We start from the raw sequence: 25,895 nt of genomic DNA, 5'->3' as shown, positions 1-25,895 counted from the left end.
TTCGGCCCCCCGGCACCGCGCATGCGCCCCGGCGCCACCGCCCCCTCCCCCGGGGGCCCCGCCCCCGCCGCACGCACGCCCCTAGTCAGCCCCGCCGCCCGGGGGTGGGGCTCTGTCTGTCACTCCGGCCCGGGCGGGGGTCTCGCGGGCAGAGGGCGGCGGGCGGGGAGCAAACTTTACTAGGAGTTTCGCACTTGCAGGCAGAGCGGCGTCGGGCGGCACCGCACTCCCACTGGGGCGTGGGGGGTGCCGCAGGGCGGCAGTAGGCCCCGCCCCAGAATGCCGGAGATGAGCCCGCAGCAGCAGCCCCGCCGCCAGCCCCGCGGACAACCTCTCTCCAGCCTCTAGCCCCCCGCACTCCCCCAGCCCGCTCTGCAGCGGAGAAATATATAAGTACGGCTCGGAACAGACTGGCAACCTCGGGAGCCAATCGACTTGCCGCGCACAGCTGGATGGCCCAATCAGGACGAGGAGGGATGGGTAAGCTCGGGTACCGCCCCCTCCGCCGGGGTCTCACTACTGGAAACCCGCGTCCTCCCGAGGCGGGCGGGGCCCGGCCGGGCGGAAGTGGGCGCGCGTGCGCACTAGGGCGGCCACGGCGGCCGCCGGCCCGCGCGGGAGACCTACCATCTGGCGGTCGGACCACCATTCCCAGCGGCCCCGGCGGCTCGCGCGCTTGCGCGGTCCGACACCGCCCGCCCTTATTGTGTCGCCGGCTGGAGGCTGGAGCCAAGCGGCTTGGAGACAAAGAGGCTCGAGAGGGGAACCCACGCCGGGCCCCCGGAGAGGCTGGGTGGCCCTTCTCGCCCGTCGCCTGGATGCCGCTCTTGAAGTCCGCGCCCCCACTTCGAAATACCACCCATAGCGGGGCTGGGCCGGCTTCCAGTCAGGGGTCCCGGGGGGTTTCTCTCTCGGTCTCGGGCCCTCCCCTCCCTCCACGTCTCTCTCCTCCTGGTGCTAAACTCAAGTTGGGCTTTCTGTGAGCCCCGTTGCCTAGACGACGAGCCCGCGCTGGCCCGCCCCTTCCGGTCGAGGCCCCGCCCCGTGGGCGTAACCACACCAAGGCTTTGTCCGCGAGCCCGGGGCCTGCGTCCGAGCTGCCGCTGCAGGCAGGCGAGCTCGGAGGCTCTCTCTCCGCCCCGTGGGTCCTCTCCCTGGGTGCAGAGGTCCTGTCGCCGTCTTTAACCCTGCCCGGTAGTTCGGCCCCAGCCTACGGGCGTCCCCTACGAGCTCTGCGCGCCCTCTTCGGCCGGTGGGGGGTCGGCCTCCCTCCTGTGTGCCCCGCTGCTTCGCGCGGTCCCGCCCCTCGACCCGGGAGCGAGGCTCTGGTGGAACCCCGAGTGTCCGCAGAAGCAGCGTTATGACAGCCGAGACCGCTCGGAACTTTTCAGTCCCTCTTTGTAACCAGTAGAATTGCAGCCCCAGCCCGGTGTTTTTAAAATGGGCGATTGTCCGCAGCGCGGCTCGCCCTGGCCAGGTGATGGGCTCATAAACAGCGCGAGACAGCGTTGAGCTGTTTTTGTCTTTTGAAACGAGTTTTCACGTTGGATCGTTGCTGCGCTGATCAACGCCGAACAGTACTTAACACTTTGAAATGAGTTTCCTCTTTACGCTCAGCCCCCTTAATCCACCCGCACATCAAGACAACATTCACTTCGAAAATTTGGGGAAACGGTTGTTATTTCACTTAGAGATTCACATTTTTCCAGTTTGGGCCTAGTTTAAAGCGGACGCTGAGTTAAATGGGCCACTAGCCTGCACAAGACTTTAGTATTCTGACGCTATGTGGAAACAAAGATATGTGGAGTAGTGTACGCTGAATAAGAAAAAAGATACAAGTAACTTTAAAGTACATGAGCAAGAAAGAGGTTCAGTTCAGTTGCTCAGTTGTGTCAGACTCTTTGCGACCCCATGAATCACAGCAGGCCAGGCCTCCCTGTCCATCACCAACTCCCGGAGTTCACTCAGATTCACGTCCATCGAGTCAGTGATGCCATCCAGCCATCTCATCCTCAGTCGTCCCCTTCTCCTCCTGCCCCCAATCCCTCCCAGCATCAGAGTCTTTTCCAACGAGTCAGCTCTTCGCATGAGGTGGCCAAAGTACTGGAGTTTCAGCTTTAGCATCATTCCTTCCAAAGAAATCCTAGGACTGATCTCCTTCAGAATGGACTGGTTGGATCTCCTTGCAGTCCAAGGGACTCTCAAGAGTCTTCTCCAGCACCACAGTTCAAAAGCATCCATTCTTCGGCGCTCAGCCTTCTTGACAGTCCAACTCTCACATCCATACATGACCACTGGAAAAACCGTAGCCTTGACTAGACGGACCTTAGTCAGCAAAGTAATGTCTCTGCTTTTGAATATGCTATCTAGGTTGGTCATAACTTTTCTTCCAAGGAGTAAGCGTCTTTTAATTTCATGGCTGCAATCACCATCTGCAGTGATTTTGGAGCCCCCCAAAATAAAGAAAGAGGTAGGTACTTTTAATCCAGGCATTTATTGCCTTTAACTGAGAAGTGTTCATCTGGATTTAAGGATAAAGGTGAGAAAGAATTTACTCCTTTCAGTGATAATCAAGCGGGACCGTTTTGTTCTGGCTTTGTTTTTTAAATCACGATGTCCTCTCAGGAGCGATCCCTCATGTTTGCATGGACTTCACAGACACATCAGACAAAAAAAAAAAAAAATTGTTTCATTCAACTACAAAAAAATTTAATGAGCACCTACCATGCGTGTGCTTCCTCCTCTTGTAGCTCAGCTGGTAAAGAATCTGCCTGCAATGCGGGAGACCTAGGTTTGATCCCTGGGTTGGGAAGATCTCCTGGAGAAGGGAAAGGATACCCAGTCCAGTATTCTGGCCTGGAGAATTCCATGGACTGTATATCCATGGGGTCGCAAAGAGTGGGACATGACTGAGCAGACTTTCACACTTCACCACGTGCTAGCTACTGTTCCCTGCACTAGGTAAGCACTGGTGGATAATGTTTGTAAGACATTTACTTTACCCCTTGGGCTAACTAGCCAGAAAATATTTGATTAGTTTTACCAAGTTATTTCCCGTTCTGTTGTTTTCCTCTATTTCTTTGCATTGATCGCTGAAGAAGGCTTTCTTATCTCTTCTTGCTATTCTTTGGAACTCTACATTCAGATGCTTATATCTTTCCTTTTCTCCTTTGTTTTTCACCTCTTCTTTTCACAGCTATTTATAAGGCCTCCCCAGACAGACATTTTGCTTTTTTGCATTTCTTTTCCATGGGGATGGTCTTGATCCCTGTCTCCTGTACAATGTCATGAACCTCATTCCATAGTTCATCAGGCACTCTATCTGTCAGATCTAGGCCCTTAAATCTATTTCTCACTTCTACTGTATAATCATAAGGGATTTGATTTAGGTCATACCTGAATGGTCTAGTGGTTTTCCCTACTTTCTTCAATTTAAGTCTGAATTTGGTAATAAGTTCATGATCTGAGCCACAGTCAGCTCCTGGTCTTGTTTTTGTTGACTGTATAGAGCTTCTCCATCTTTGGCTGCAAAGAATAGAATCAATCTGATTTTGGTGTTGACCATCTGGTGATGTTCATGTGTAGAGTCTTCTCTTGCGTGGTTGGAAGAGGGTGTTTGCTATGACCAGTGCATTTTCTTGGCAAAACTCGATTAGTCTTTGCCCTGCTTCATTCCGCATTCCAAGGCCAAATTTGCCTGTTACTCCAGGTGTTTCTTGACTTCCTACTTTTGCATTCCAGTCCCCTATAATGAAAAGGACATCTTTTTTAGGTGTTAGTTCTAAAAGGTCTTATACGTCTTCATAGAACTGTTCAACTTCAGCTTCTTCAACTGGTTGGGGCATACACTTGGATAACTGTGATATTGAATGGTTTGCCTTGGAAACGAAGAGAGATCATTCTGTCGTTTTGAGATTGCATCCAAGTACTGCATTTCGGACTCTTTTGCCGACTAAGGTCCGTATAGTCAAGGCTGTGGTTTTTCCTGTGGTCATGTATGGATGTGAGAGTTGGACTGTCAAGAAGGCTGAGCGCCGAAGAATTGTTGCTTTTGAACTGCGGTGTTGGAGAAGACTCTTGAGAGTCCCTTGGACTGTAAGGAGATCCAACCAGTCCATTCTGAAGGAGATCAGCCCTGGGATTTCTTTGGAAGGAATGATGCTAAAGCTGAAACTCCAGTACTTTGGCCACCTCATGCGAAGAGTTGACTCATTGGAAAAGACTCTGATGCTGGGAGGGATTAGGGATAGGAGGAGAAGGGGACGACAGAGGATGAGATGGCTGGATGGCATCACTGACTCGATGGACGTGCATCTGAGTGAACTCCAGGAGTTGGTGATGGACAGGGAGGCCTGGCGTGCTGCGATTCATGGGGTCAAAAAGAGTCAGACACAACTGAGCGACTGAACTGAACTGAACCTAGTTCTTAAAATGTATGCCAATGACTTCAACATTGAATGGACAAGGTTAGAAGACCAATAGCTCAAGCATAGCTGTAATCACCCATTTAAAAATGCCACTAAAGCAAAGAGCTTAATTTTGAGGCTACATTGAAGGATTTGGGTAGTTTCAATTGTTGTTTGGAGTGTGTTTCAACAATTGATATTAAATGTTTTTTCTAAGGTTATAGTTCTAGTTTGAAGATGTTCAAACTTATGGAAGCAAAAGAGATGCACTACAATTCTTTCTGTTTTGAGCTGCTTAAAATATAAGTCCTAACACGTTCATCTCAAACCTGAAGTGCCCTAAACAATATGTGCTACCTCACTACTATACTTCGGATTTACAGATTTTTCTTTGCAGCAAAATGTAATGCTGAGAACTACACTTTTTGTTGTTGTCATTAAGGGCTACGAAATGGCATTCATGACATTTTGGAATCGTTAATTTTAATATACTTACTGGTTCTGACCTAGCCTGGGAGGAGTCAAGTTAACTGGAATCTCTTTCTCTCTCTCTCTGGGTATGGATGCTACTATATCTTCCCGGTCACTTTCATATTGAACTTGCAAGAAGAGTCATGCTTGTAACCGTCAGTGAATAATGCGTCTGGTTTTCCCTGTTTGAAGATTCCCGGAAGACTTGAGGTAGCCCTGCTGCCCGCCAAGGGCTGAGCACCTTACAGGACCAGCTGTCAGAGGACAGAATATACCTTTGTTAGTTTAGAACATCATGATTTCCCATGGCCAATTAAAACACACCAGCTGTTCAGCTTCAGCAGGGTTCCATCTTCAGTCTCACCAAATTTGTTTTTAAAACTTCTAGTTTTTCCCTCAAATTCTTCATGTTCTTACAGATTGCAGTTAAGGCTTTTGTCATTTTCTTATTTTTCTGGCATATCTAATGTCTGTCAGAGCTTTCTCTATCAGAGGTTTTACTGCTCAGATTTTCTCCCACCTGCAACGGGTGGATCTCCTCAGAGATTACCCTTTTCTGCATTTGGTGGTGGATACAGTGAAAGAGGTGGCTTAGTGGGTCAAGAATCTGCCTGCCAAGCAGGAGACATGGGTTCAGTCCGTGGGTTAGGAAGATCCCCTGCAGACACAAATGGCAACCCACTCCAGTATTCTTGCCTAGAGAATCCCATGGACAGAGGAGCCTGCTGGGCTACAGTCTATGGGGTCGCAAAAGAGTTGGACAGGACTGAGCAACTAAGCAACAACAGAGTTGAAAGTAATTTACACTCTGAAGTACTCGAGGAACATAGTGCTATATTCAAAATGGACAACCAACAAGAACCTGTTGTATAACACGTGGAATTCTCAGCGTTGTGACAGCCTGGATTGGGGGGCGGTTGGGGGAGGATGGATACATGTACTTGTATGGCTGAGTCCCTTCACTGTTCCCCTCAAACTACCATTACGTTGTTAATTGGCTATACCCCTACTCAAAATAAAAAGTTTAAAGTTTGAAAAAAGAAAAAACCCAAAAATAATTAGGGAGAGAAACACACCTTGTACTAGAAAGGAGAGAGAATTACAAAAGAGCAACAAGGCAAGCATGCAGGCAGTGGGGAGGGCGTTAATGCTGAAGCAGGGCTCTGAGTGGTGGGGGAGAGGGGCTTGGCTCCGTTGGGAGGTCTCCTAATTGTGAATGACAGGCTCTAACACTTCAGCCGTCAAGCCTTCGGACACAGTCCCCATGGAATTGCAGAGGTCTTGGGGAAAGTTTAAGTGCTGTTGGCAGGTGCTTCTTTATCTCTACGGGAGCACTTGCCTTCCTATTGAACGACCAAAACAAACCCCCAAAAGAACTGGGAAACTTAACGTGCTGTTTTGAGGGCTGCAAAAGCAAAGGGGATTTCTTTGTTTTTTTGGAGACGCTGTTTTGGAAGATATCAATAAGGACACGTTCGTCGAGATAATTTGAAAGTTAACTTCAAGAGAATCCGCCTTTAAAGAGTCTCGTTAAAACCGCAATTCAGAATGCCTTTGTTCTCAAGAGACCAGAAGACAGAACTCACAACCTTGAAATGAATCCCAGGCAGTCATTTCCTACTACGCGTACTTGATGAATGGGTGGTGCCCTAGCTTTGCTCTTTCATCCGGTGACAGGGTGTGCCGTGCTGGGGTGCAGACGTGCCCCCGGAGCAGGCGCGGAGCCGTCCGCGGCTGCCCGCGCCGGGGCACTGCCTCCTGCGGCGCGCGGGCCGGGCCCGGGGCTGCACCGAGGCTGCTCAGTCGGGCGCCGCCCGGGACGGCAAGGGCGGAGCTCTGCCCACCGCCCCGGGGCGGGGCCACCACCCTTGCCTGCCGCTCCCCTCCCCCCCCGAGGCGCGGCCCCGCCCCCCGCGCCGCGGCGGACTCTGGTCTGCCTCTTCCGGGTGGGCGGGGCGTGCCGGGCCTTCCGGTGGGCGGGGCCTGGCGGCCCCCGTCCCCGCGTGGGCGTGGCCGGCGGGTCTCGCGCGCCGGCCATGCTGGGGACGCGCCGGGTCTGCGCGGCCGCTTGGCTGCTCCGGGCCGCGCCGGGCCCTGAGCCGGGCCGCTCGGCGTCGGGGGCGCGCGGGCAGGGCTGGCTGCAGCCCGCGGGCTACGACACGGGCGTCAAGGTGTACAACAGCCTCACCCGGAGGAAGGACCCGTTGATTGTGAGCCGCGCGGACGCCGCCTCCTGGTAGCCCGCCGGGACTCGGGGAGCGGGGATGCGGCGGGGCGGGAGGGGCTGCACCCGGCCTTCCGGAGGCGGGCGCCCTGCGTGGTGCGCGGGCTTGCGTCCTCAGGCGCAGGCGTTTAGTGAGTGATAGAGTACTCCGGCGGCACCTGTAAAGACCCTGGGGTAGTCCCAGCGTTTCACGGATTTGGCGCTGAATTTAGTGATCCGAGGGTCGTACAGCCCCGGGTACGCACCCCCCAAAGCGGTTACTTTTGTTTCCTTTTTTACAAGAAGACATGATTATATGCTGATTATGACTGAGAGCTCGGCATCCTTTCTTGCAAGTTCGTTTCACATGGTGGGTCTTACCTCTGTCCCCAGGTATAGCTGTGGACCAACTGTCTACGATCACGCACACCTGGGTCATGCTTGGTGAGTGTCCTGACGCTGAATTCTCACACTTTAAGGGACCGTTTATTTTGGAAAGAAAGCCTTTTGCAGATTTTTTTTTTTTCCTATCCCTCAAGTGACAACTTAAGAATCCTGAGTAGGTAGTGTATCCAGGCGTTGTGGGAAGCATACATATCTCATCCTCACTCGGTCCCATTTCAGGTGAGGAGACTCAGGGACACGGTGAGAGCAAGGGAAAGGACCGTGTTGCAATCAGATGTTTCTTGTGTTTAGTAAGCCGAGGCCATTCAGAGGGCCCTTGAGTCAGCTAGTCAGGTGTTTCTGCACCCCCCTCCCCCCCATTTACTTCCCAACTTTGGACACGTCACTTTATTACTGAGTCCTGGTTTCTTCATCTTTCGGATGGGATAATAATATTCTTTTGAATCTTGACAATTTAATGAAATACAACCCACAAAGTGCTGCTTAGCCCAGTCCCTGACGTGGGAAGGCTGGCGAAGGCTCACCTGTTGTCCAGGGTGGGTGGCTCGTGGGAGGGCATGCCTTCGGAAGCGTGGCAGGTGAGCTGGAGCCTGAGCCCCTGGCCTCCCCGCACGCACTCGCTCTTCTAACTCTGTCTCCTGGGTTTGTCCAAATCGCTGCTTTTCCTAATATTTTGTCTGTTCTCTTGTGCATCTCTTAAATTTATCTTTCAGATCTAGATTAAAAGTTACCTTTATTTACTATGTATTTTAGAAAGTGTGCATCACCCAGCAAGATCTGAACTTTTTTGTGTGTATTATAACAAAATAAATAGACTAGTCGTGTTTTTCCCTCTTCACTTTGGGCTAACTTACTATTTGTTGTTGCTCGGTCGTGTCCAACTCTTTGTGACCCCATGGACTGCAGCACGCCAGGCTTCTCTGTCCTTCACCGTCTCCCGGAGCTTGCTCAAACTCACGTCTGTTGAGCCGGTGACGCCATCCAACCATCTCATCCTCTGTCACCCCATGCTCCTCCCTGCTCCATTTTTCTCAGCATCAGGGTCTTTTCCAGTGAGTCAGCTCTTTGCATCAGGCGGTCAAAGTACTATTAGTTATAAAAGGCATATTTTGATCTCTTTTTTGAAGTATTACCTATGTTGGGGAAATACTGGAAACAATAGAGGTTAATGTTTGTCCTGCCCTGGAAGAGCTCTCCACAAAGGCAAAAGAGAAAGAAAACATTTTTGTTATTGAAGGAGAATGAAATAGTATGGGGTGCAGCGGCCGCTGCTGAAAAGATCACAGAAATAGCAGGAACTGGTGAGGTTCCGTGTGAGTTGGGTGGGCCCAGCTCTCTGGTTCAGGCAGGTCTACAGCCTGGAGTCCCACAGGTTAGGCCTCTCTTGTTGAGTGGTGAAAGTGACCTTCTTGGCAACTTCATCTCAAAGAGAAGGCTTCTGGGTCCTTGAACCTTCATGAGTTGTGAGACTCAATAAGGCTTACTTAGCCATTGGAAACATTTAGATACATTTTGAAAGGACTAAGGAAGAAATTCTGAAAGGAAGGGGGAGCGAGGCAGTCTGGCCCTTATTTTTCACCCAGGAGCATCAGTTGCAATCTGTGCTTGTCCTTAACCATGCGAAAGTGTGCCGACCTGCAGTGTGCCGCCCAGCCGATGCTCACAGCCCCCGGACCGAGAGACAGAGCGTTCCCAACACCCCGGAAGCCTCCCGCCCGACTCCCTGGCCAGGGTGGCCACCCTGGGCACTTATCAGGAAGAGTCATCAAGTGGGGGTGTCCCTTGTGAGGCAGAAACCTAAGACATCGGAAAAGGCTGTGGTCTCAGGGGCTGGGACGGTCAGGCACAGTCCACTGCTCTTGAGTTCAAAAGCCAGACGCCCAAGACCGCCTCCTCTGTGGGTCTGTCCCTGCTCACTCTCCAGGTTCCTGCCTCCACGCCTTCCTCCCCACCTGCTTCTGCTTTAAAGAGACAGATGCTTAACTGGACAGCACTCTGTGCCCGGCACTGTTCTAAACGCGGCGCAGTTCTCTCACCACACCAGCTGGTGGTGCTGTTATCTCCCAACTGTCACCCGGGAAGGGTCCCCGGTGGACAGTGCTGAGGCAGGCTGGCTGCAGAGTCCAGGTTCCCACGTGTGGGGCAGCCTCGGCCTGGTGAGTGGACCTACCCCTGGGCTCCCAAGGTGCCCACAGGGCGGATGAGTCCCGGGGAGCGGCCACCCTCGGGTATTGGGCCCCCAGCACCTGCCCCTCCCCACCAGCTCCTTCTAGCCACACGTGTGAGTCAACTTTTTCTTTCACTCTGTTTTAAGTTCTTGTTAACTTCGTCTCTTAAAATCTCATTTCTTGTAGTGTTTTCCTGACTTGACAATGGGGGCCACTGGGATGATGTTTATAATCAGAATTAGCTGAAATTTCTGCTGCGCAGGCACTGAGATTATGTACCGCAACCCTGTGAGATAGTAGGCTTTCGTCCAGTTTGTGGATTGGCAGTCTGAGGCTTCGAAGGGATGTTTAACCTCTTAGCTTCTTGGGAAGGAGTTTCAGAGGTGGCTTGGCCCTAGGATTTGGCGTCAGCTGTGTCCCGGGTGGGTGGGTGTGTGTGGGAACACAAGGGACACAATGAGGAGGAGCTTTGTTTTCAAGGGACAATGATTTTACGAGCCCAAGGTCGGAGAGACCACGTGTGTAACAGGGACGAGCATGAGACTGGCTGACTCGGAGAGTTAAGGCTGCTCTTATTGGGGAATCTAGTTTCTTGAGATTTTAAGTAGATATTGGATTTTAATGCAAGATTAGTCCTGAATATTCGTTGGAAGAACTGATGCTGAAACTCCAATACTTTGGCCACCTGAGGCGAAGAACTGTCTTACTGGAAAAGACCCTGATGCTGGGAAAGATTGAGGGCGGGAAGAGAAGGGGATGACAGAGGATGAGATGGTTGGATGGCATCACCGACTCAATGGACATGGGTTTGAGTGTACTCTGGGAGTTGATGATGGACAGGGAGGCCTGGGGTGCTGCAGTCCATGGGGTGCAAAGAGTCGGACACGACTGAGCGACTGAGCTGAGCTGGATTTTAAACCCTTGCTTTCTCAAGTCTCAGTTGCCCCCATGCAGCCTGCCCGTAAGCTGGAGTCCCCACTTTCCACAGCCGTGTGCACACTTCCTGGGAGTGACCTTTCCAGCTTTGATGGGATCATCTCTGTCTTGACTTATTATCTGCTGCTGTCTCTCATCACGGTCAAACGTTAGTTATCCTAGAACATGAACACAGGCGGTAAAAGCACCCAGCATCTTGGCTGCCTCCTGACTTTGCATCACGAGTGAATGTTTATACAGTGGAGCAGGTGTGAGCTCACTCAAACAACAGCTGTAAAGTTAAGTGCTCGTGTTGGGTCCTGAAATTGAGGCAGCGCCTCAGTCTTCTCATGCGGACCCAAGAGGGCCAGTGAAAGGCTTTTCCTTTTCCAGCTGCCCTTGAACGTCCTTGATCACGCAGTTGTGCGGCCTCACAGTAAAGGTCGCAGACTCTTTTGAAGGCCGCAGTAGTGACTTTCGGGATGAAAGACGCCGTAATGCTCTTCCTTTCAGCTCCTACGTCAGGTTTGATATAATCCGAAGGATCCTCACCAGGGTGTTTGGATGCGGCGTCGTCATGGTGATGGGAATCACGGACGTGGATGATAAGATAATCAGGCGCGCCAACGAGGTGAGCATGGGTCATGCTGAGCAGTGCTTTGACCGGTGAGTGGCCGACCCCCACCTGACAGTTGTCTGCACCTTGCGAGACCTTTCACGCCTGCTGTCCACACGTGACCTCGTGAGGCTGTCCAGCGAGGTCTCCTCACCCTGCTGAGAGAAGTTTGGCTGACTCCGCCCTCACCGAGTCCTCTCATCCCGAGGACGCCTCCCAGGCTGAGTCCAGGCCCTCCCTGCCCCGTCAGCCTGCGGGACGTACCTCCCTCCCTGTTACAGAGGATGCTCAGAGGCTGGCTTGGGAGTTTCGCTCCTGTGAGGTTTGATTTTCTCACTTGCTATATAAACAAGACACTCCTCTTATAGCTCATGTGGCATTTAGAGGACCTTTTGGGGGGATTTCTGGCATAGGGATTAAATAAAGTGTTTTGTTACATTTTTATTTTTTGTACTCAAGAATTTTTTATTTCTCTCTTTTTTTTTTTTTTTTGGCCGCACCACGAGGCTTGTGGGATTTCAGTTCTCCGACCAGGGATTGAGCCTGTGCCCTCAGCTGTGAGAGGCACCTGTGAGAGGACCATGGCGTCCCCTGTGATTATACTTTTAAAAGTCTGCTTCCAAAGGGTCCCCCCTCTGTGGTTTATAATCAGCAGCCCTGTATAACAATTCATATGTGACTGTGTGTAACAGTTGGGACTTCCCAGGTGGCACCAGTGGTAAAGAACTTGCTTGCCAAGGCAGGAGACGGAGGAGGCGCGGGTTAGATCCCTGGGTCGGGAAGATCCTCTGGAGGAGGGCACTCCTGGAGAATTCCATGGGCAGAGGAACCTGCAGTCCATAGGGTTTTAAAGAGTCAGACACAACTGAAAGGACTTTAGCACGCACGCACATATATAACACTTATCTCTAAAGATACATAAAAATTTGTTAAATTATCTAATTTATAGAAAAACATGCTGAGTACTTTATGTCCTATAACTTTAAAAGTGTCTGAATGCATATATAGGGCTTTTCTGGAAAGCCAGGTTATTCTTCACATTGTTTTGTAACCTGCTTTTCCCACTTACTGTATTTTGAGTGTTTTTTCGCGTTCTTAAGTGCTCGTCAGCATCTTAAGAGGCAGCGTTCTGCCGCAGGCACCATCTGAACCTTCCGTCCTGGCTTTCCTCCCGTGTTCTGTCATTTTCTCTGAGATTTATTTTCTGGGAAGCCCGTCTTCCTGTTTCCTACTGACTGCCTTCATTCGGCATTCGGGGGAGTGTGTCGGGGTATCAGCGACCCCCCTGGTCTCTGCGGCGCTGATACCACGTTGTTCTGTCTGATCTCCGGATCGCCGGCCTGTGCCTCGTGTCCCCTGGGGTCAGGAGTCTGCCCTGGCCACCACATAAGCCCAGCGCGAGGTCACGCGATGCTGGTGTGGCCGTGGGCACCGTGAGTGGGGAGCTGAGGGGCGTGGGAGGTGGCGGCGGGAAGCAGGCGGGCTGTCCCGGCTGCTGGGGTGGGCCCACTCCCGCCACCCGCCCAGGGCCCTGCGCTGTCTCCCTGGGGCTGCCTGGGGCCGTCTTTGCTGAGGTTGTGCTCAGACATTCGCTGGGCCGGTGGCTCTGGGGTCCAGAGGAGCCTTTGAGCGAATCCGATGCAGGAAGCAGTGGCCTATCGTCCACGGTCAGGACAGACGGGCAAGGGGCAGGCCTGCCAGTCCCTCTGGAGGCTGCTGCGGTCCGGCCGGGGCTGAGCAGGACCCCGGGCCCCGATGGGAAGGTCAGCCCTGCGCTGCTGAGCAGGACGCGGGCTGGAGCCGGGCCTGGCTGGCCGGGAAGGGCGGGGAGAGGTGGGGGACTCTGACGCGGCAGGTGGGCGAGTGTTGGTGTGGGGGTAACCCCCGCAGAGAGGGCGCCGGGCTTGTCGAAGAGGAGGGTGCCCGGGTCGTCCGCTCGGCGGGACCTGAGGCCACCCAGGTGTGTCCCTGTGCTGGCTGAGTTGGGGTCGCCTGTGAATCTTCAGAATCGGAGGTGGGTTCTCCACCTGTCATGAAGCTCAGCTGGTGGGGGCCGACGGGGAAAAAGGTTGGCAGGATTGGTTTAGAAATGATAAGTGTAGAGAGTGTGCTAATTTTTGACAGCTGAGCACGTCCATACTTGTTACGCAGCAGGATGCTAACCTGGCATCACGCAGTCTTTTTTGTTCTGAAGATACAGATTCATCTGCTTCCGCATGAAGCACAGTTATGAAAACACCTACTTGTTTCTTAGTGTCCAACAAAAAGGCTGTTCTTTTTACCAGAGGCAAGGTTTTTTCTTGACGATGGCCGTATCCTTCATGCCATCTGCTTCAGTGTGTGCTCTTAAAATAGTTTAAATTATATTTCTTTTCTCTGAATCACTTTCTTGACATTAACTTTTGGCAGAGTTTTATTGTTTGTCAGGAATAAAAGCGGCACGAGGATTTCTGGGGGAGTAATGAAAAGAAACAAGGTATATTCGCAGGGTTACATTTTGTTAAGAAAAATGATACTAAATGTCTTGGCGATTGAAGCGGAGTTACTGTGTTTGTGCTTTGGAACCCTGGCCTGCGTGCCCTTCTCTCCGGGAGGAAGGTTGGACGCGCATTCAAGGTCCCCTGCCTGCCTGGGATAGTGCTCAGTCCAGGGATCGTTGTTGTTCAGTTGCTCAGTCGTGTCCGACTCTCTGCAGCCCCATGGACTGCAGCACACTAGGCCTCCCTGTCCATCACCAACTCCCGGAGCTTGCTCAAACTCCTGTCCGTCTAGTCGGTGATGCCATCCAACCATCTCATCCTCCGACGCCCCCTTCTCCTGCCCCTAACCTTTCCCAGCATCAGAGTCTTTGCCATCGAGCTGGCTCTTCACATCAGGAGGCCGAAGTACTGGAGCTTCAGCATCAGTCCCTCCAGTGAATATTCAGGGTAGATTTCCTTGCAGCCCAGGGACTCTCAAGAGCCTCCTCCCCCACCCCTGGGCCGGCCTGGGCTCTCAGGGCCCCGGCCAGTGTGTCAGCAGCGCCCCCTGCAGGCAGTCCCGTGGAGAGAGCAGCATGAGCCCCTCTTGGGGGGACCAGGGGCCTGGAGGTTCCGGTCCAGTTGCTTCATTTCGGGGTCTGATTCACTGTCCCCCACGCCAGCAGCAGCTTGTGTCCACTTCCGGCCCACAGTCACCTGTGACCGTCCCGAGGGTCCCGCCGAGGGGGCAAGAGGAGCCACTGTGAGCAGAGGGCCCCCGGTGTGCGTGTGAAGGACCCTACGTGTCCTGTGTCACCAGAGCCAGACCGCCTGCGTCTGGAGTTCCCAGGGGCGAGCAGAAAGGCAGGCCGAGCAGAGCAAGTCCGTAAAAGGAGAGGCCGGAGGAGGAGGTGCCCAGCGACTCCTAACGGTTCAGGAGCTGCAGAAAGTTGTTTGTTTTTCTTTACTCTTTCCCCTTTTGCACAGCTCTGTAGAGGCAGGCTGGAGGAGGAAATGGCAACCCACTCCAGTGTTCTTGCCTGGAGAATCCCAGGGACAGGGGAGCCTGGTAGGCTGCCGTCTATGGGGTCACACAGAGTCGGACATGACTGAAGCGACTCAGCAGCAGCAGTAGAGGCAGGCCAGGCCTGGGGGAACCTGTGTGTCTGCACACAAGGTCCAGGCCGACGCGCCCTCCACATCTGTGGCGATGCTGACCGCCCCCCGCCCCCGCAAGCCTCCTTTGTCCCCTCCGCCCCTGCCTGCCTTCTGTGTCTGGAGACCGTGGAGATGAAACACCAATTCACAGTTATACCAAGAGACAGGCGATGGGGCACGCTAGAATGTCCAGAGACAGACACAGTAAATTATGGAAATTTGGTAAAGGTGGCATTTCACATCAGCGGGAAACAGAAGAATTACTCAGTAAGAAGTTGACAGTTGGGCAGCCATCTGGGGAAAGAAATAAACCAAAGTTGGATATATGGCTCACAACCAGAGTTGAAGCTGATCAGAGATTTCACGTAAAGATGTGGAAGCACGGATTATTAGAGTGAACCATGGGGCGCTTTTCTGTAGCCTCCTGTTCAGAAGGCTTTGCTAAGTTTGTTTCCAAACCCAGAAAAGGTTGAGAAATGTAAAAGATCGCTAAATATAAAAATGAAATTTTCTGCGTGCCATAAAATAACCGTAAAGTTGAAAGACGTTTGGAAACAGTTGAAATTCATATGGAGGATAAAAGGTCTATTTCTTTTCTTGAAAGTACTTCCTTCATATCAATAAGACTTTAAGGGCCATGGTTAACTTCAGACGGTTTAATGCAGATGGCCCCTAAACACTCGAGATGTTCAAGCTCCCTCCGAACAGGAGAGACTCAGGTCAGAGATGCAGTGAGAAGGCACTGTTTATCGTCAGCGCCACCACGACCGTGGTCTGGCGGGTCCTCAGCAGCGCCTGAACGAGGTGCTCAGTTTCAGGTTCTTGTGGAGGCGCTGGCAGCGGCCACCCAGGGTGTGCACGCGTGTCCTTGAGCAGGGCGTCACACGTGGTCTGCCCCCGTGTGTGTGTGAGCACACTCACTCGTGTGCCACGCGTGGATCTGTGGCTGAGAGCGTGTGTGTGTGCACTCGTGCCCATCACGGCTCAGCGCACTGCGTGCCCAGGGCCTGCACACCATGCGGCTTTAGCCGAGGACGCCAGGTGCAGGCCGTGGGGGGGGGTGGTTTCTGGAGGAGGCACAGAGAGTGAAGGTGTTTGCTTTCTGGGAGGGGCCGGGCGGGGGCACACTTCCCTCCCGCCCCCAGGAGAGGATTACTGCTCAGGAAACTCATGGGGAAAACTCGGAAAACCAGGCCAACTCATCAGGCCATCTGCTGCTCTTTGGGTCCAGAATTGCGTACCGTCGGAAAAACTCCCAAAGCAGCACAGTGACGCTGGGTGTTTGGTCTGTGGTTTGCTTGGCCTTTGCCCCTGGCGGATGCTGGCTGACTGCTTCTCGGGGAGGCCCGCTCCGCCACCAGGGGCCGCTCGGGAGGAGCCACTGGGCCTGGCGACCCGACCTGGTGTCTTCCGTCCCCGGAGTCTTACCGTGTACATGGGACCCCGGGGCCGTCTAGGGGGATTCAGTGGCGCCGTCTCCACATTGCAAAGAGAGCTAAGAGAGGCATGTGTTGTCTTGCCCACGGCTGCCGTGAAGAGGACACTCTGCCCACCGGGTTCATCTCTTCAGTAAACATCCCCAGGCTGCAGTTTCCAGGATGATTGTCGTTTTGGGGGGGGTTGGGGGAAAGCAGGCACAGGGCTCTCTGTGAGCACTGCCCGTGGGGGCGGCTGCCCTCCGAGGCCCCATCCTGACCCCTGCAGAACGGACCCCCGCCTCGTTATCTTGCAGATGAGCGTGTCGCCCGCGTCCCTGGCCCGTCTTTACGAAGAAGACTTCAAACAGGACATGGCAGCCCTGAAGGTAGGTGGCTGGTGAGAAGCCCGAGCAATGGAGCCGGTCCGGCGGGGCCTCTGTCCCTGTGGGGCCAGGGAGACTGCAGGTCCATGCCCTCCTGCAGGTCCTCCCACCCACCGCCTACCTACGGGTTACCGAGCACGTGCCTCAGATCGTCACCTTCATCGAGAGACTCATCGCCAACGGGCATGCTTACTGCACAGCAAAAGGTGAGCCCCTGTCCAGGCCACGGCCCCCGAGAAGGGCGGTGCAGACGGAAGGTGAGCCCCCATCCTCAAGGCCAAGAAGGGCGGTGCAGACGAGGGTCAGGGCAGGGTCGGAGCTGGGCAGGTGCAGGCGAGAAGTCACAGGTTGGTCCAGCTGAAAAGTCTCAGCTGACCGCGGCCCGGCACTGACCGCGGCCCGGCACTGACCGTGGTGTGCACCGGCCATCAGGAGCGCAGTGCCTTTGGCCGCAGCCCTCCTGAACATGGCTCCTTCCCCACCGCCACCTCATGGGTCAGGGGCGGGGGCCGCCCTGGCTCCGCAGGGCGCCCAGGAGCCCGCGTGCAGCTCAGGGAAGGCGCCCCACGGTAATGCATGTGAGGAGCTGCCTGCGGTCTGAGCGGCAGGGTGCTCTTGCGGTGTCTGGACTAGGAAGGGGCGTCTCGGTTGGTGGGTGTGTAACATGGGGGCCAGAGCTGAATGCAGGCGGCCAGCGAACCCAGCAACCTTCCCTTTGTGTTTCCGCCTCCACCGCTGGACGGCCGCGGCGCGTCCGCACGCGTGCTTCCCTAGGTCAGGGCGGTTTAGACATGAGGGAGGGCCAGCTGGGGCTAGAGGCCACGTCCTGTGTTTGAGTTCTAACACTGTTAGCTGTGATGCGCGCGTAGACGCGGATGCTGACGGCTGAGAAGTGGGCTTCACCATTCCTTTAACAAAACAGGCAACGTCTACTTCGACCTGCAGTCGCGAGGCGACAGGTACGGCAAGCTGGTTGGCGTGGCACCCGTGCCGGCGGGAGAGCCAGGTGGGTCCCCCCGCCTCCTGCGGGGCTTCCGGGGAGAGAGCCAGACCTTCCCGAGGCGGGTCGGGGGTGAGAAGGCCTGCTCCTCAGACGTCGGTCGCGGCTGAGGTTTAAATTTAGGGGTTTTGGACCAGAGCTCACGTGGAGGTCTCGGGGCTCCCCGGCCTCTCATTCCTCCCCAGTCACCTCTGCGCACAGGCTCGTCCGTGTGTCCTGTCTTAACACTCTGGTCCGTCCTGCCGCTCTTGTCCAAGGTGGTCCATCGTGTGTAAACGCCGTGTGAATTTCCCCTGTAGCAGGTTCCCGTGTGTGTTTCAGCATCTGGCGCCTTCCTGCCATGTTTGTGTCTGTTCCTGTACCCGCTTCTGCTCCAGGGTTCTGTTAGGTCAAAGTCAGTTTTATAGAAAAGCAATAGGAAGTGTATAGCACTATATTAAAAACACTTTAGAAAGGATACTATGTAACGGAGTCAAACACAAGCGATCAGAACCCCAGCAGAGCAGGTGTTTCCAGGCACAAGCCCCGCCCCGCGGACCGCGTCCCGTCGGTCCTGTCCCTGGCTGTGTGCGGACTCCTGAGCTGTGTGCTGACTCCTGAGCCGTGCTTGTCATCTCTGCTCCAGGCGCGCCTCCCGCTGCCCTGACTGTCCACGCTGGCAAGGAATGGCCTGGCCCTCGGGAAGCGGGGAGGGAACGCCCAGTACACATTCCAGCATCAGCAACGCCTTTTAGGAAAAAATAAGGAAAAATTTTCTTGGCCGACAGCTGGGGGTCCGCCTGCTTCTGGCGTGCTCTGGTCAGGGGGTCTGGGAGCCGCGGCCTGCACGTGGGAAGGAGAAAAGACTTGCAGGAGAGACGTGTGGTTGCCTCCCCGAGGAGCGGACTCTGGGGTGGGCGTCCCTGCTGTTCCGTGGCCGCTGTGATGTTGGCTCTGGGTTCCCTCTGCTGACGGACCACTTGTCGTTGGCAGTTGACTCCGACAAGCGGCATGCCAGCGACTTCGCACTGTGGAAGGCGGCGAAGCCCCAGGAGCCTTTCTGGGGCTCCCCGTGGGGCAACGGGAGGCCCGGCTGGCACATCGAGTGTTCCACCATCGCCAGGTAAGCCTCACCTGTGCTGATCTGGACGCTGGGGCGGTGCCCGGCTCGGTCAGCGGAGCATGCATACTTTTTGATGTTTTTAAAACCACATCTTCAGTGCAGAGCAGAGAAAGTAGAGTGTCTTTACGAGGAGAAAAAGCTGTGAACTCGGGGTTTTCATGACGTGAAAACAGAATCTCAGTTTCTGCATGCGTCAGCCGGATTACCACGCGTTTAGAACTGGGCTCCGTTTGGTGTGTGCAGAGGGCTGGCAGGCGTGACCTCAGGAAGGGCGTGGAGACGGTGTGGCTGGACCCAGGTAACTCCCTGCTCTGCCCCGTGCCTTGCAGTCTGGTGTTCGGGAGTCGGCTGGACATCCACTCGGGCGGCGTGGACCTGGCGTTCCCGCACCACGAGAACGAGATCGCCCAGTGCGAGGCCTTCCACCAGTGCCCGCAGTGGGGCAACTACTTCCTGCATTCCGGTGAGTGCCGGCTCCCGCCGGTCTGCCCGCCTCTGTCCCGTCAGCTCTGCGAGAGCCCCACTGGGTGCACCCACGGCCGCTGGTCGGTCCAGCCCATCCTAAAGGAGGGCAGCCCTGAACACTCCCGGGAAGGACTGAGGCTGAAGCTCCAATCCTTTGGCCACCTGATGCGAAGAGCCGACTCACTGGAAAAGCCTCTGATGCTGGGAAAGATTGAAGGCGGGAGGAGAAGAGGGCAACAGAGGATGAGATGGCTGGATGGCACCACCGACTCGATGGACATGGGTTTGAGTGAGCTCCGGGAGCTGGTGACGGACGGGGAGGCCTGGTGTGCTGCAGTCGTGGGGTCGGAAGGAGTCGGACACGCCTGAGCCGCTGAGCAACAAAAGATCAGCTCACAGAACAAGGAACAGCCGCCCCTCCAACGGTCCCCAGTGTGCAGTCGGTCCGACGAGAATTTCCTTGGGCGGGAAAGCCGAGTGCGTCTTTTGGAACTGAAATGTGAGCTGAAGAGAATTCGGAAACCAGCAGTGCTGTTCCATGGAAGTTCCTTTCGGTGAAGCTGTGACGAGGGGTCTCAGCGGGCCGCCCTAGTGATCATGACTGTGCCGGCCTGGAGCTGTGGCGGCGTCACCACGAGCGTCTGTCAGCCTCTGAGAGCACCGCTCTCCCCTCACTGTTTCAGCAGCTCGTGATTGACACCAGCCGTCCACTCCCAGGAGCGCACGGCGAGGGGTGAAGCGGCGGCATCCCGAGCAGGCGGCTCTGGAGACCCCGTGAAGCCCGGGGGCGTGAGCGTGTCCCCATCCTGGCAGAGGTTGCAGGGCCGCCGCCCGCTGGTGTCACCGCCGCCCTGGGACGGGCCCTGGAGCTGTTGGAGGGCGGGGGGTACAGGGCTTTGGTGCGGGTCAGGTCGGGAGCCACAGGTGAGCAGCGGCGTGGGCACAGGCACTGTCTCGTGAGTCCCTGGGTTCAGGAAGCCGGGTTTTCTGGCCAGGTGGTACTAAAGGCAGCAGCTCCGGCTTCAGCACGTGTGAAGCTGCTTCCGGTCCGCGGCGAGGTCGCCATGGTGACCGGGGTGTGCTCACTGCCGCGTCTCCTTCACCCCAAGTTCGCGCCTGCTCCCAGCCCCGAGCTGCCCAGCCCCAGCGTCTGCCCTGCCGGGGCCCCTCACAGTCCACGTGAGCCCAGCCTGGTGTTGCCCCGAGGTCGGCTGAGCGGCGAGCCAGGCTGCTGCCCCCGGCGCCGGAGCTGAGGTCTGGCGTCCACTTCGTGTGCTGCTCCGAGCTCGACAGTGGCCGGAATCACTCCCTCCTGCCGGCCCAGCACCCGATGAGCCGTTCCTCCGGGGCTCCCGGGCGGGGACCAGCAGGGCCCCCAGGACCCGCGTGTTTCCCGTCAGGGGCCCACACCTCTCTTCAGAAGCCACGTGGAACCGTCTCCCCCTGGGTGAGGGACGGGAGAGCAGAGTGCCGCAGCCCGTGCGGGGAGGAGTCACAGGGCCCAGAGAGGCAGTGCTCCCGTCCCTGGGCCGGGATCGGGTGACCCCGTGTTAACCGCTGGTGTTGCTCGTGAGGACGCGGGGCCTGCCGTCAGCGCCGGCGCCCCGGGTGACCGTGGGTCTGGGCACAGGTGGCAGCGTCAGCAGTGCCAGCGCTTACGGAGGCCCGTGTGCACACGTGTGGGTCCCGTCGTTTAGATGTGGGCGGGTGGGAGGGTTCGCTCCGTGTTCTGGAGGAAGAGTGGCGTGTCCTGACACCTGGAGAAGCGATCTATTTTCCTGGACTTCCCGGGTGGTGCAGTGGTAAGGAACCCACCTGCCAAAGCAGGAGACATAAGAGACGCGGTTCCATCCCTGGGCCCATTAGATCCCTCGGAGGAGGGCATGGCAGCCCACCCCAGTGTTCTTGCCTGGAGGATCCCAGGGCCAGAGGAGCCTGGAGGCTATGGTCCTTGGGGTCGCAAACTCGCACATGACCCCGTGCCTCCGCACACACAGGGAGGTGGACGTGGGGCTCAGCAGTCGGATGGGTTTCGTTCTCCAGACGCCGTTGGTTTTGTGAGACGTCCGCTGCACTTGGTATAGGCGGCATGCTTCTAGGGTTACACGTTCAGGGTCAGGTGTTTTTCTAGAAGCCACACTGTAACCAGTTCTCAGGAAAGTTGGCCTTGGGCACCCTGGGGTGAAGCATGTCAGGAAAGGTGGACGAGCCTTCTGCTGGGAAAGGAGTTTCCTGGGAAGTGAGCCTGGAGCCCAGGCGGTCCTGGAGGAGGTCCTGGCTCGGATGGAAGCGTCCTGAGGGGTTCAGGTTCCCCATCTTTCACATACACAAGACTGAGATGGTGCTGGGTGGGGCACACCGGTGAAACAGCTACCGCGGGAAAGCGCTCAGGGCTGCTCAGGCCCGCAGTCCATGGAAGCAGAGGGTGTCCCCCCGCCGTTTGTGAGTCATGGGAGGGGGAGGGTGGTCCCCGCGTTGTGATGCCCGGCCAGTGGGCGTGGCCCCCTTCCTGGCCAGCGGGTCGGGGGGCTCTGTGCCAGCGCCCACGAGGGGGCAGTGAGGGGCAGGGTCCCCGGAGGCTGGGCTCCGGGAAGGGCTCCTCCTTCCCGCCTGAAGAGCTGCTGCGCTCTCGTTTCAGGGCACCTGCACGTGAAGGGTGGAGGAGAGAAGATGTCCAAGTCGCTCAAGAACTACATCACCATTAAGGTAGCATGCCTCTCGGGGCCCCCACGTTGCCGACGCGTCGTGGAGGCTGCCCTGAGCGGGAGGCCCACCCGGGTCCCCGGGTCTCTCCCCCATCCTGGTGCGGTCCCTGTAGTCACGGCTGCACTCAGGCGCCCGTCTCCAGGAGGTCAAGACCCAGGGCTCGGGACCACATAAATTCACGTGCAGACTGCAGCGTCCCCTGGGTGGGCCTCCAGTTGGCTGGTGTGGGGGGCTAAAAGGACCGGGAAAGACCCCTTTTCCACACTCCGAGGAGTGTCAGGAGGCGGACGTGGATGCGGAGATAACCCGGTCAGACGGGTCTTCGTGTGGATCTCGGGGGTGGCCTGGTGAGGCCTGGGGACCTTCCTCAGCTCAGTGTTTCTGAGCAGAGTGCAGTCTGCGGGATTCAGACAGGCGCTGACCACACTGAAATACAGGCACCCACGCCCGTCCTCTCGGGGGTGAGCTGGGCCGCGGGCTGGGCCGTCCGGCCAGATGAGCAGGCGCAGCGTGGGCGGGTGCGGCCGCAGGTGGGTGGGGAAGGCCGTGCAGAGAAGCGTCCGGTGGGGAAGGCCGTGCAGAGAAATGTCTGTCCAGCCGGAGGATCAGTGGCTCATCTCACCCGTGTGCCCCCCACCAGGACTTCCTCCGCTCCGCCTCTCCAGACGTCTTCCGCCTCTTCTGCCTGCGGAGCAGCTACAGGTCAGGTGAGCTGGCCGCGTGGCCCGAGTCCAACGGCTCCTGGGGACCCTGAGACCCAGGGAGACGCCCCCCGTTGGCGTGCTGCCCTCGCCCGGCGGCCACAGGTCTGCCCTCAGGCCTGAGCCCCCCTCCGCCTCACGGGGCCTGGGGTTCTTCCCGCCGCCTCTGCCACGTCCTGAGCCGGGCAGAGATGATCGGGCCCAGGGCCTGACCAGCAGCCTCAGCAGGGCCGCCCCCCAGTGCAGGGTCAAGAGGGGGCAGCCCCTCCCTGGCCCACAGGCAAGGCTGCACCCGTGACTGCCCCCACCCCGCAGCCGTCGACTACAGCGAGGGCGCCCTGCTGGAGGCCAGGCGCCTGCTGCGGGCCACGGCCGCCTTCGTGGAGGATGCACGGGCCTACGTGAGGGGGCAGCTGGCCGGTGGCCCCGTCCAGGAGGACGTGCTATGGGAAAGGTGGGTGCCCAGCGAGGGCCCCGAGGCGTGAGCCGCGTGGGGGCGGGTGGGGAGCGGGCCCAGGAGGCCGTTGAATCACGTCCAGGATACGGGGGTGGGGGAGGAAGGGGGTCTGCGGCTGACGTCAGGGACGGTGAGAAGCTGGGGAGGTGACGGGGGCGAGAGGAGGCCGTCGGGGCGCCAGGGGTGAGGCCGCTGGGTCTGGGGGCTTGGTGTCGCCCCCTGGGGACCCTGGAGAGTGGTGAGACTGGACTCCTCCGGGGCTGCTCAGGAAGGGGAGTTGGGAGGAGACAGACAAAGCGGCCTGCTGGCCCCCACGGCGGAGCGCAGCACGGAGCTGAGCGCCTGACCCGCGAGGTCGGGAGCTGTTGGCCACAGGCCCCCCGGGCGGGGGCACGGGCGGACGGTGGCCTGCTCACAGGCGAGCGGGGAGTCCATGTGTCTGTCCACAGAGGGCCGGCTGCGCTGGGTAACGCAGCTCTGGGCGCAGGAGCAGGCACAGCAGAGCTCTGCGTCTCCAGCGGGGTTGCTCGGGGCTCTGCCAGGCCTCCCCTGTGCCCGGGGAGCGGGGGATCCTGGGGCAAGGGATGGCCGGGTGGGCGTGCGGGACGTGTGAGCGAGGGGTCCGCAGGGGACCTGACGCTGCAGCTGGGGACGTGGGGGGGACAGACGACAGCCCCGCGCTCTCCTCCCCCAGGCTGGGCCGCACCAAGGCGGCCGTGCAGGCAGCCTTGGCGGACGACTTCGACACTGTGCGGGCGGTGGATGCCGTCATGGACCTCGTCCACCATGGGAACAGGCAGCTGAAGGCGGCTGCCGAGGTAACTCCCGGGCTGCGCTTGCCATCCCGCCAGGTGGCCCCGCTCCCAGCCCGGGCCCCCAGGGCTCCCCAGGAGCAGTCATCTCCCGAGGGGGGCACTGGGGCCCCGGGTGTGGACAGGAGCCCGGGATATGCCATCACCTCCCGGGCTCCGCGGGGTCTGAGTGGGTCACAGCGACGTCAGCTAGGGGTGGAGGCCACGGTGCGACCCCAGCTGGCCCCCGGCCCGCCCGCCCCGGGCCAGGCTCTCCACGGAGGCTCGTGACCCTGTGACCCCCGGGGGGCCACCTACCGGTACAGGTGCGCAGAGCACACGCCCGGCCTCCCTGGGGGCTGCGCCCCCTGCCCGCCCTGGCTGGCCTGCGGGGGCCGCACTGTGGCCTCTGAGCGCCCTCCCCGGTGACTGTCACAGGAGCCCCGTGGTGCCCGGAGCCCCGCCGTGCTGGGGGCCATCGTGGCCTCCGTGGAGCAGTTCTTTGAGACGGTGGGCATTTCTCTGGCCGAGCGACAGGTATGCTTGCCTTCTCTTTTCAGTCCTGTTTCGGGACTTCGCTACATGCCAGCATGTAACAGACGCTTTCTCCCTTCATAAATGCTGGTTTTAATGTGTAAGGCCAGACTTCTCACATGTGTAAGACGTGTCACGGTCCTTGAAGGCGCGCGCGCATGCTGAGAGCTAGCACATGTTAGCTGGTGATGAGGTTCTGAGCAGACCAGCGTCCGCCGCGGCTGCAGTGTGCTCCGGGCCGCCTGTGTCCTGTAGGGAACCCCCTGGTGGACACATCAGCTGTGGTGAGCCCTGTAGGTCCCACCCGTCAGGGTCCCCGGGACAGCAGAGGCCCAGCCCCGTCCTGAGGGGCGTCCAGCGCCAGCCTCTGGTCCCCCATCTGAGCCTTCTTCAGCCTTCCTATCCTGACACCTAGGCGCTGCCACCTCTGAGTCCATCCTGTGCCAGAGATGGGGCCGGGCCTGGACACTGGCATCTCCCAGAGCCCACCCCTGCCGAGGTCGGGGTGGGGCCAGGACGCCGGCATCTCCCAGAGCCCATGGCCTGGACGCTGGGACAAAGATGTGCCCCAGGCCCTCGGCTGCCTGTTCACACCCACTCACGCCTACACACCCAGCTCACACCCCCGCACACACCACTTGCCCCACTCACCCCAACACACCCCCGCATCCCTCAGTGTGTTCCAGGGGCGGGCAGCCCGGCCGCCTTGCACAGCCTGGTGGAGGAGCTGGTCCGCTTCCGGCTGAAGGTCCGACAGTTCGCTCTGGCCTCCGGGGAGGCCCCTGGGGAGGCGAGGCAGCAGCGGCTCCTGGAGCGGCAGCCCCTGCTGGAGGCCTGCGACACGCTGCGCAGGGACCTGGCTGTCCACGGCATCAGCATCAAGGTGAGCACTCTGCGGGGCCGGGCTCAGCCGGCGTCGCAGACGCTGGCGTCTCTCCCGGGAGCACACCTGCCCCTGTCTCGGGCCTGCCCCTGTCTCGGGCCTGCCCCTGAGCCCCGACACCTGCCTGTCCACCCACCTGGGGCCGCATGCCTCCCCAGGACAGGAGCGGCTCGTCCACGTGGGAGCTGCTGGATCAGAGGACACAAGACCCCAAACCCAGGAGCTGAGGACTGCCACGGTTCTGCGCCCTTTAAGTCACAGTAAAGCCTTCATGTGAAAGTTGCTGTTGTGGCTGTTTTCCCTTAAAATGAACCAAGACGACACCACCCCAGCACCCCTTCGGTGTGAACAGAGGTGCTGGAAGCCCCACACGGGATCCTGGGGAGGGCGGGCAGGACCCCGGCCCAGGGCCACCTGGGCCCTGTGTGAGGGGCAGCGTCGGCCTGGGCCTATCGGTTTGCATGTGCTGGGTCTGATTGACGGAGTAACGCGTTCCCCAGGGGCGCGCAGCAGAGGAAGCCCCCGCAGGCGCCCAGCTCCCACACACTGCGCTCCCGCAACGCTGGTTCTTGGGGTACCAGCCTGAGCAGACGCCCCAGGGCCAGGGCTGTGTGAGGGCGTCTGGGTGGCATGGTGGGAGCCAGCAGGGTGAGC

The 25,895-nt window shown here is 57.7% G+C and overlaps 1 protein-coding gene across 7 annotated transcripts; it reads left to right on the top strand.

Annotated features, from left to right (window-relative positions):
- Positions 1–106: 106 nt before the first annotated feature.
- Positions 107–25,520, top strand: CARS2 (cysteinyl-tRNA synthetase 2, mitochondrial). Of its 7 annotated transcripts, none has more exons than XM_027973793.3 (15): positions 107–480; positions 7,474–7,524; positions 11,082–11,199; positions 16,534–16,605; positions 16,703–16,808; positions 17,525–17,608; positions 18,575–18,704; positions 19,034–19,167; positions 21,808–21,875; positions 22,516–22,582; positions 22,892–23,030; positions 23,728–23,851; positions 24,263–24,361; positions 25,035–25,241; positions 25,405–25,520. In XM_027973793.3, exons 3-15 carry the CDS (start codon positions 11,146–11,148, stop codon positions 25,516–25,518), a joined length of 1,398 nt encoding a protein of 465 aa, XP_027829594.1. In that variant the 5' UTR covers positions 107–480; positions 7,474–7,524; positions 11,082–11,145; the 3' UTR covers positions 25,519–25,520. The 7 variants fall into 7 exon arrangements, with proteins under 7 accessions (XP_027829594.1, XP_042110992.1, XP_042110993.1 ...); XM_042255057.1 differs by lacking the exon at positions 107–480 and adding an exon at positions 6,896–7,087; XM_042255056.1 differs by lacking the exon at positions 107–480 and adding an exon at positions 6,896–7,113.
- Positions 25,521–25,895: the final 375 nt, after the last annotated feature.

Source organism: Ovis aries, chromosome 10, assembly GCF_016772045.2.
Source record: "Ovis aries strain OAR_USU_Benz2616 breed Rambouillet chromosome 10, ARS-UI_Ramb_v3.0, whole genome shotgun sequence".
Lineage (NCBI taxonomy): Eukaryota > Metazoa > Chordata > Mammalia > Artiodactyla > Bovidae > Ovis > Ovis aries.
Note: the sequence above shows the minus strand (reverse complement) of the source record. Positions and strands in the feature narration are given on the sequence as shown.

Coding starts and splice junctions, on each gene's coding strand:
- CARS2 (XM_042255056.1), top strand. CDS start 6,914: ATGCTGGGGACGCGCCGGGTCTGCGCGGCCGCTTGGCTGCTCCGGGCC. Junction 16,606..16,702: donor AGGACATGGCAGCCCTGAAG/GTAGGTGGCTGG, acceptor GCCCTCCTGCAG/GTCCTCCCACCCACCGCCTA. Junction 24,362..25,034: donor TTTCTCTGGCCGAGCGACAG/GTATGCTTGCCT, acceptor CGCATCCCTCAG/TGTGTTCCAGGGGCGGGCAG.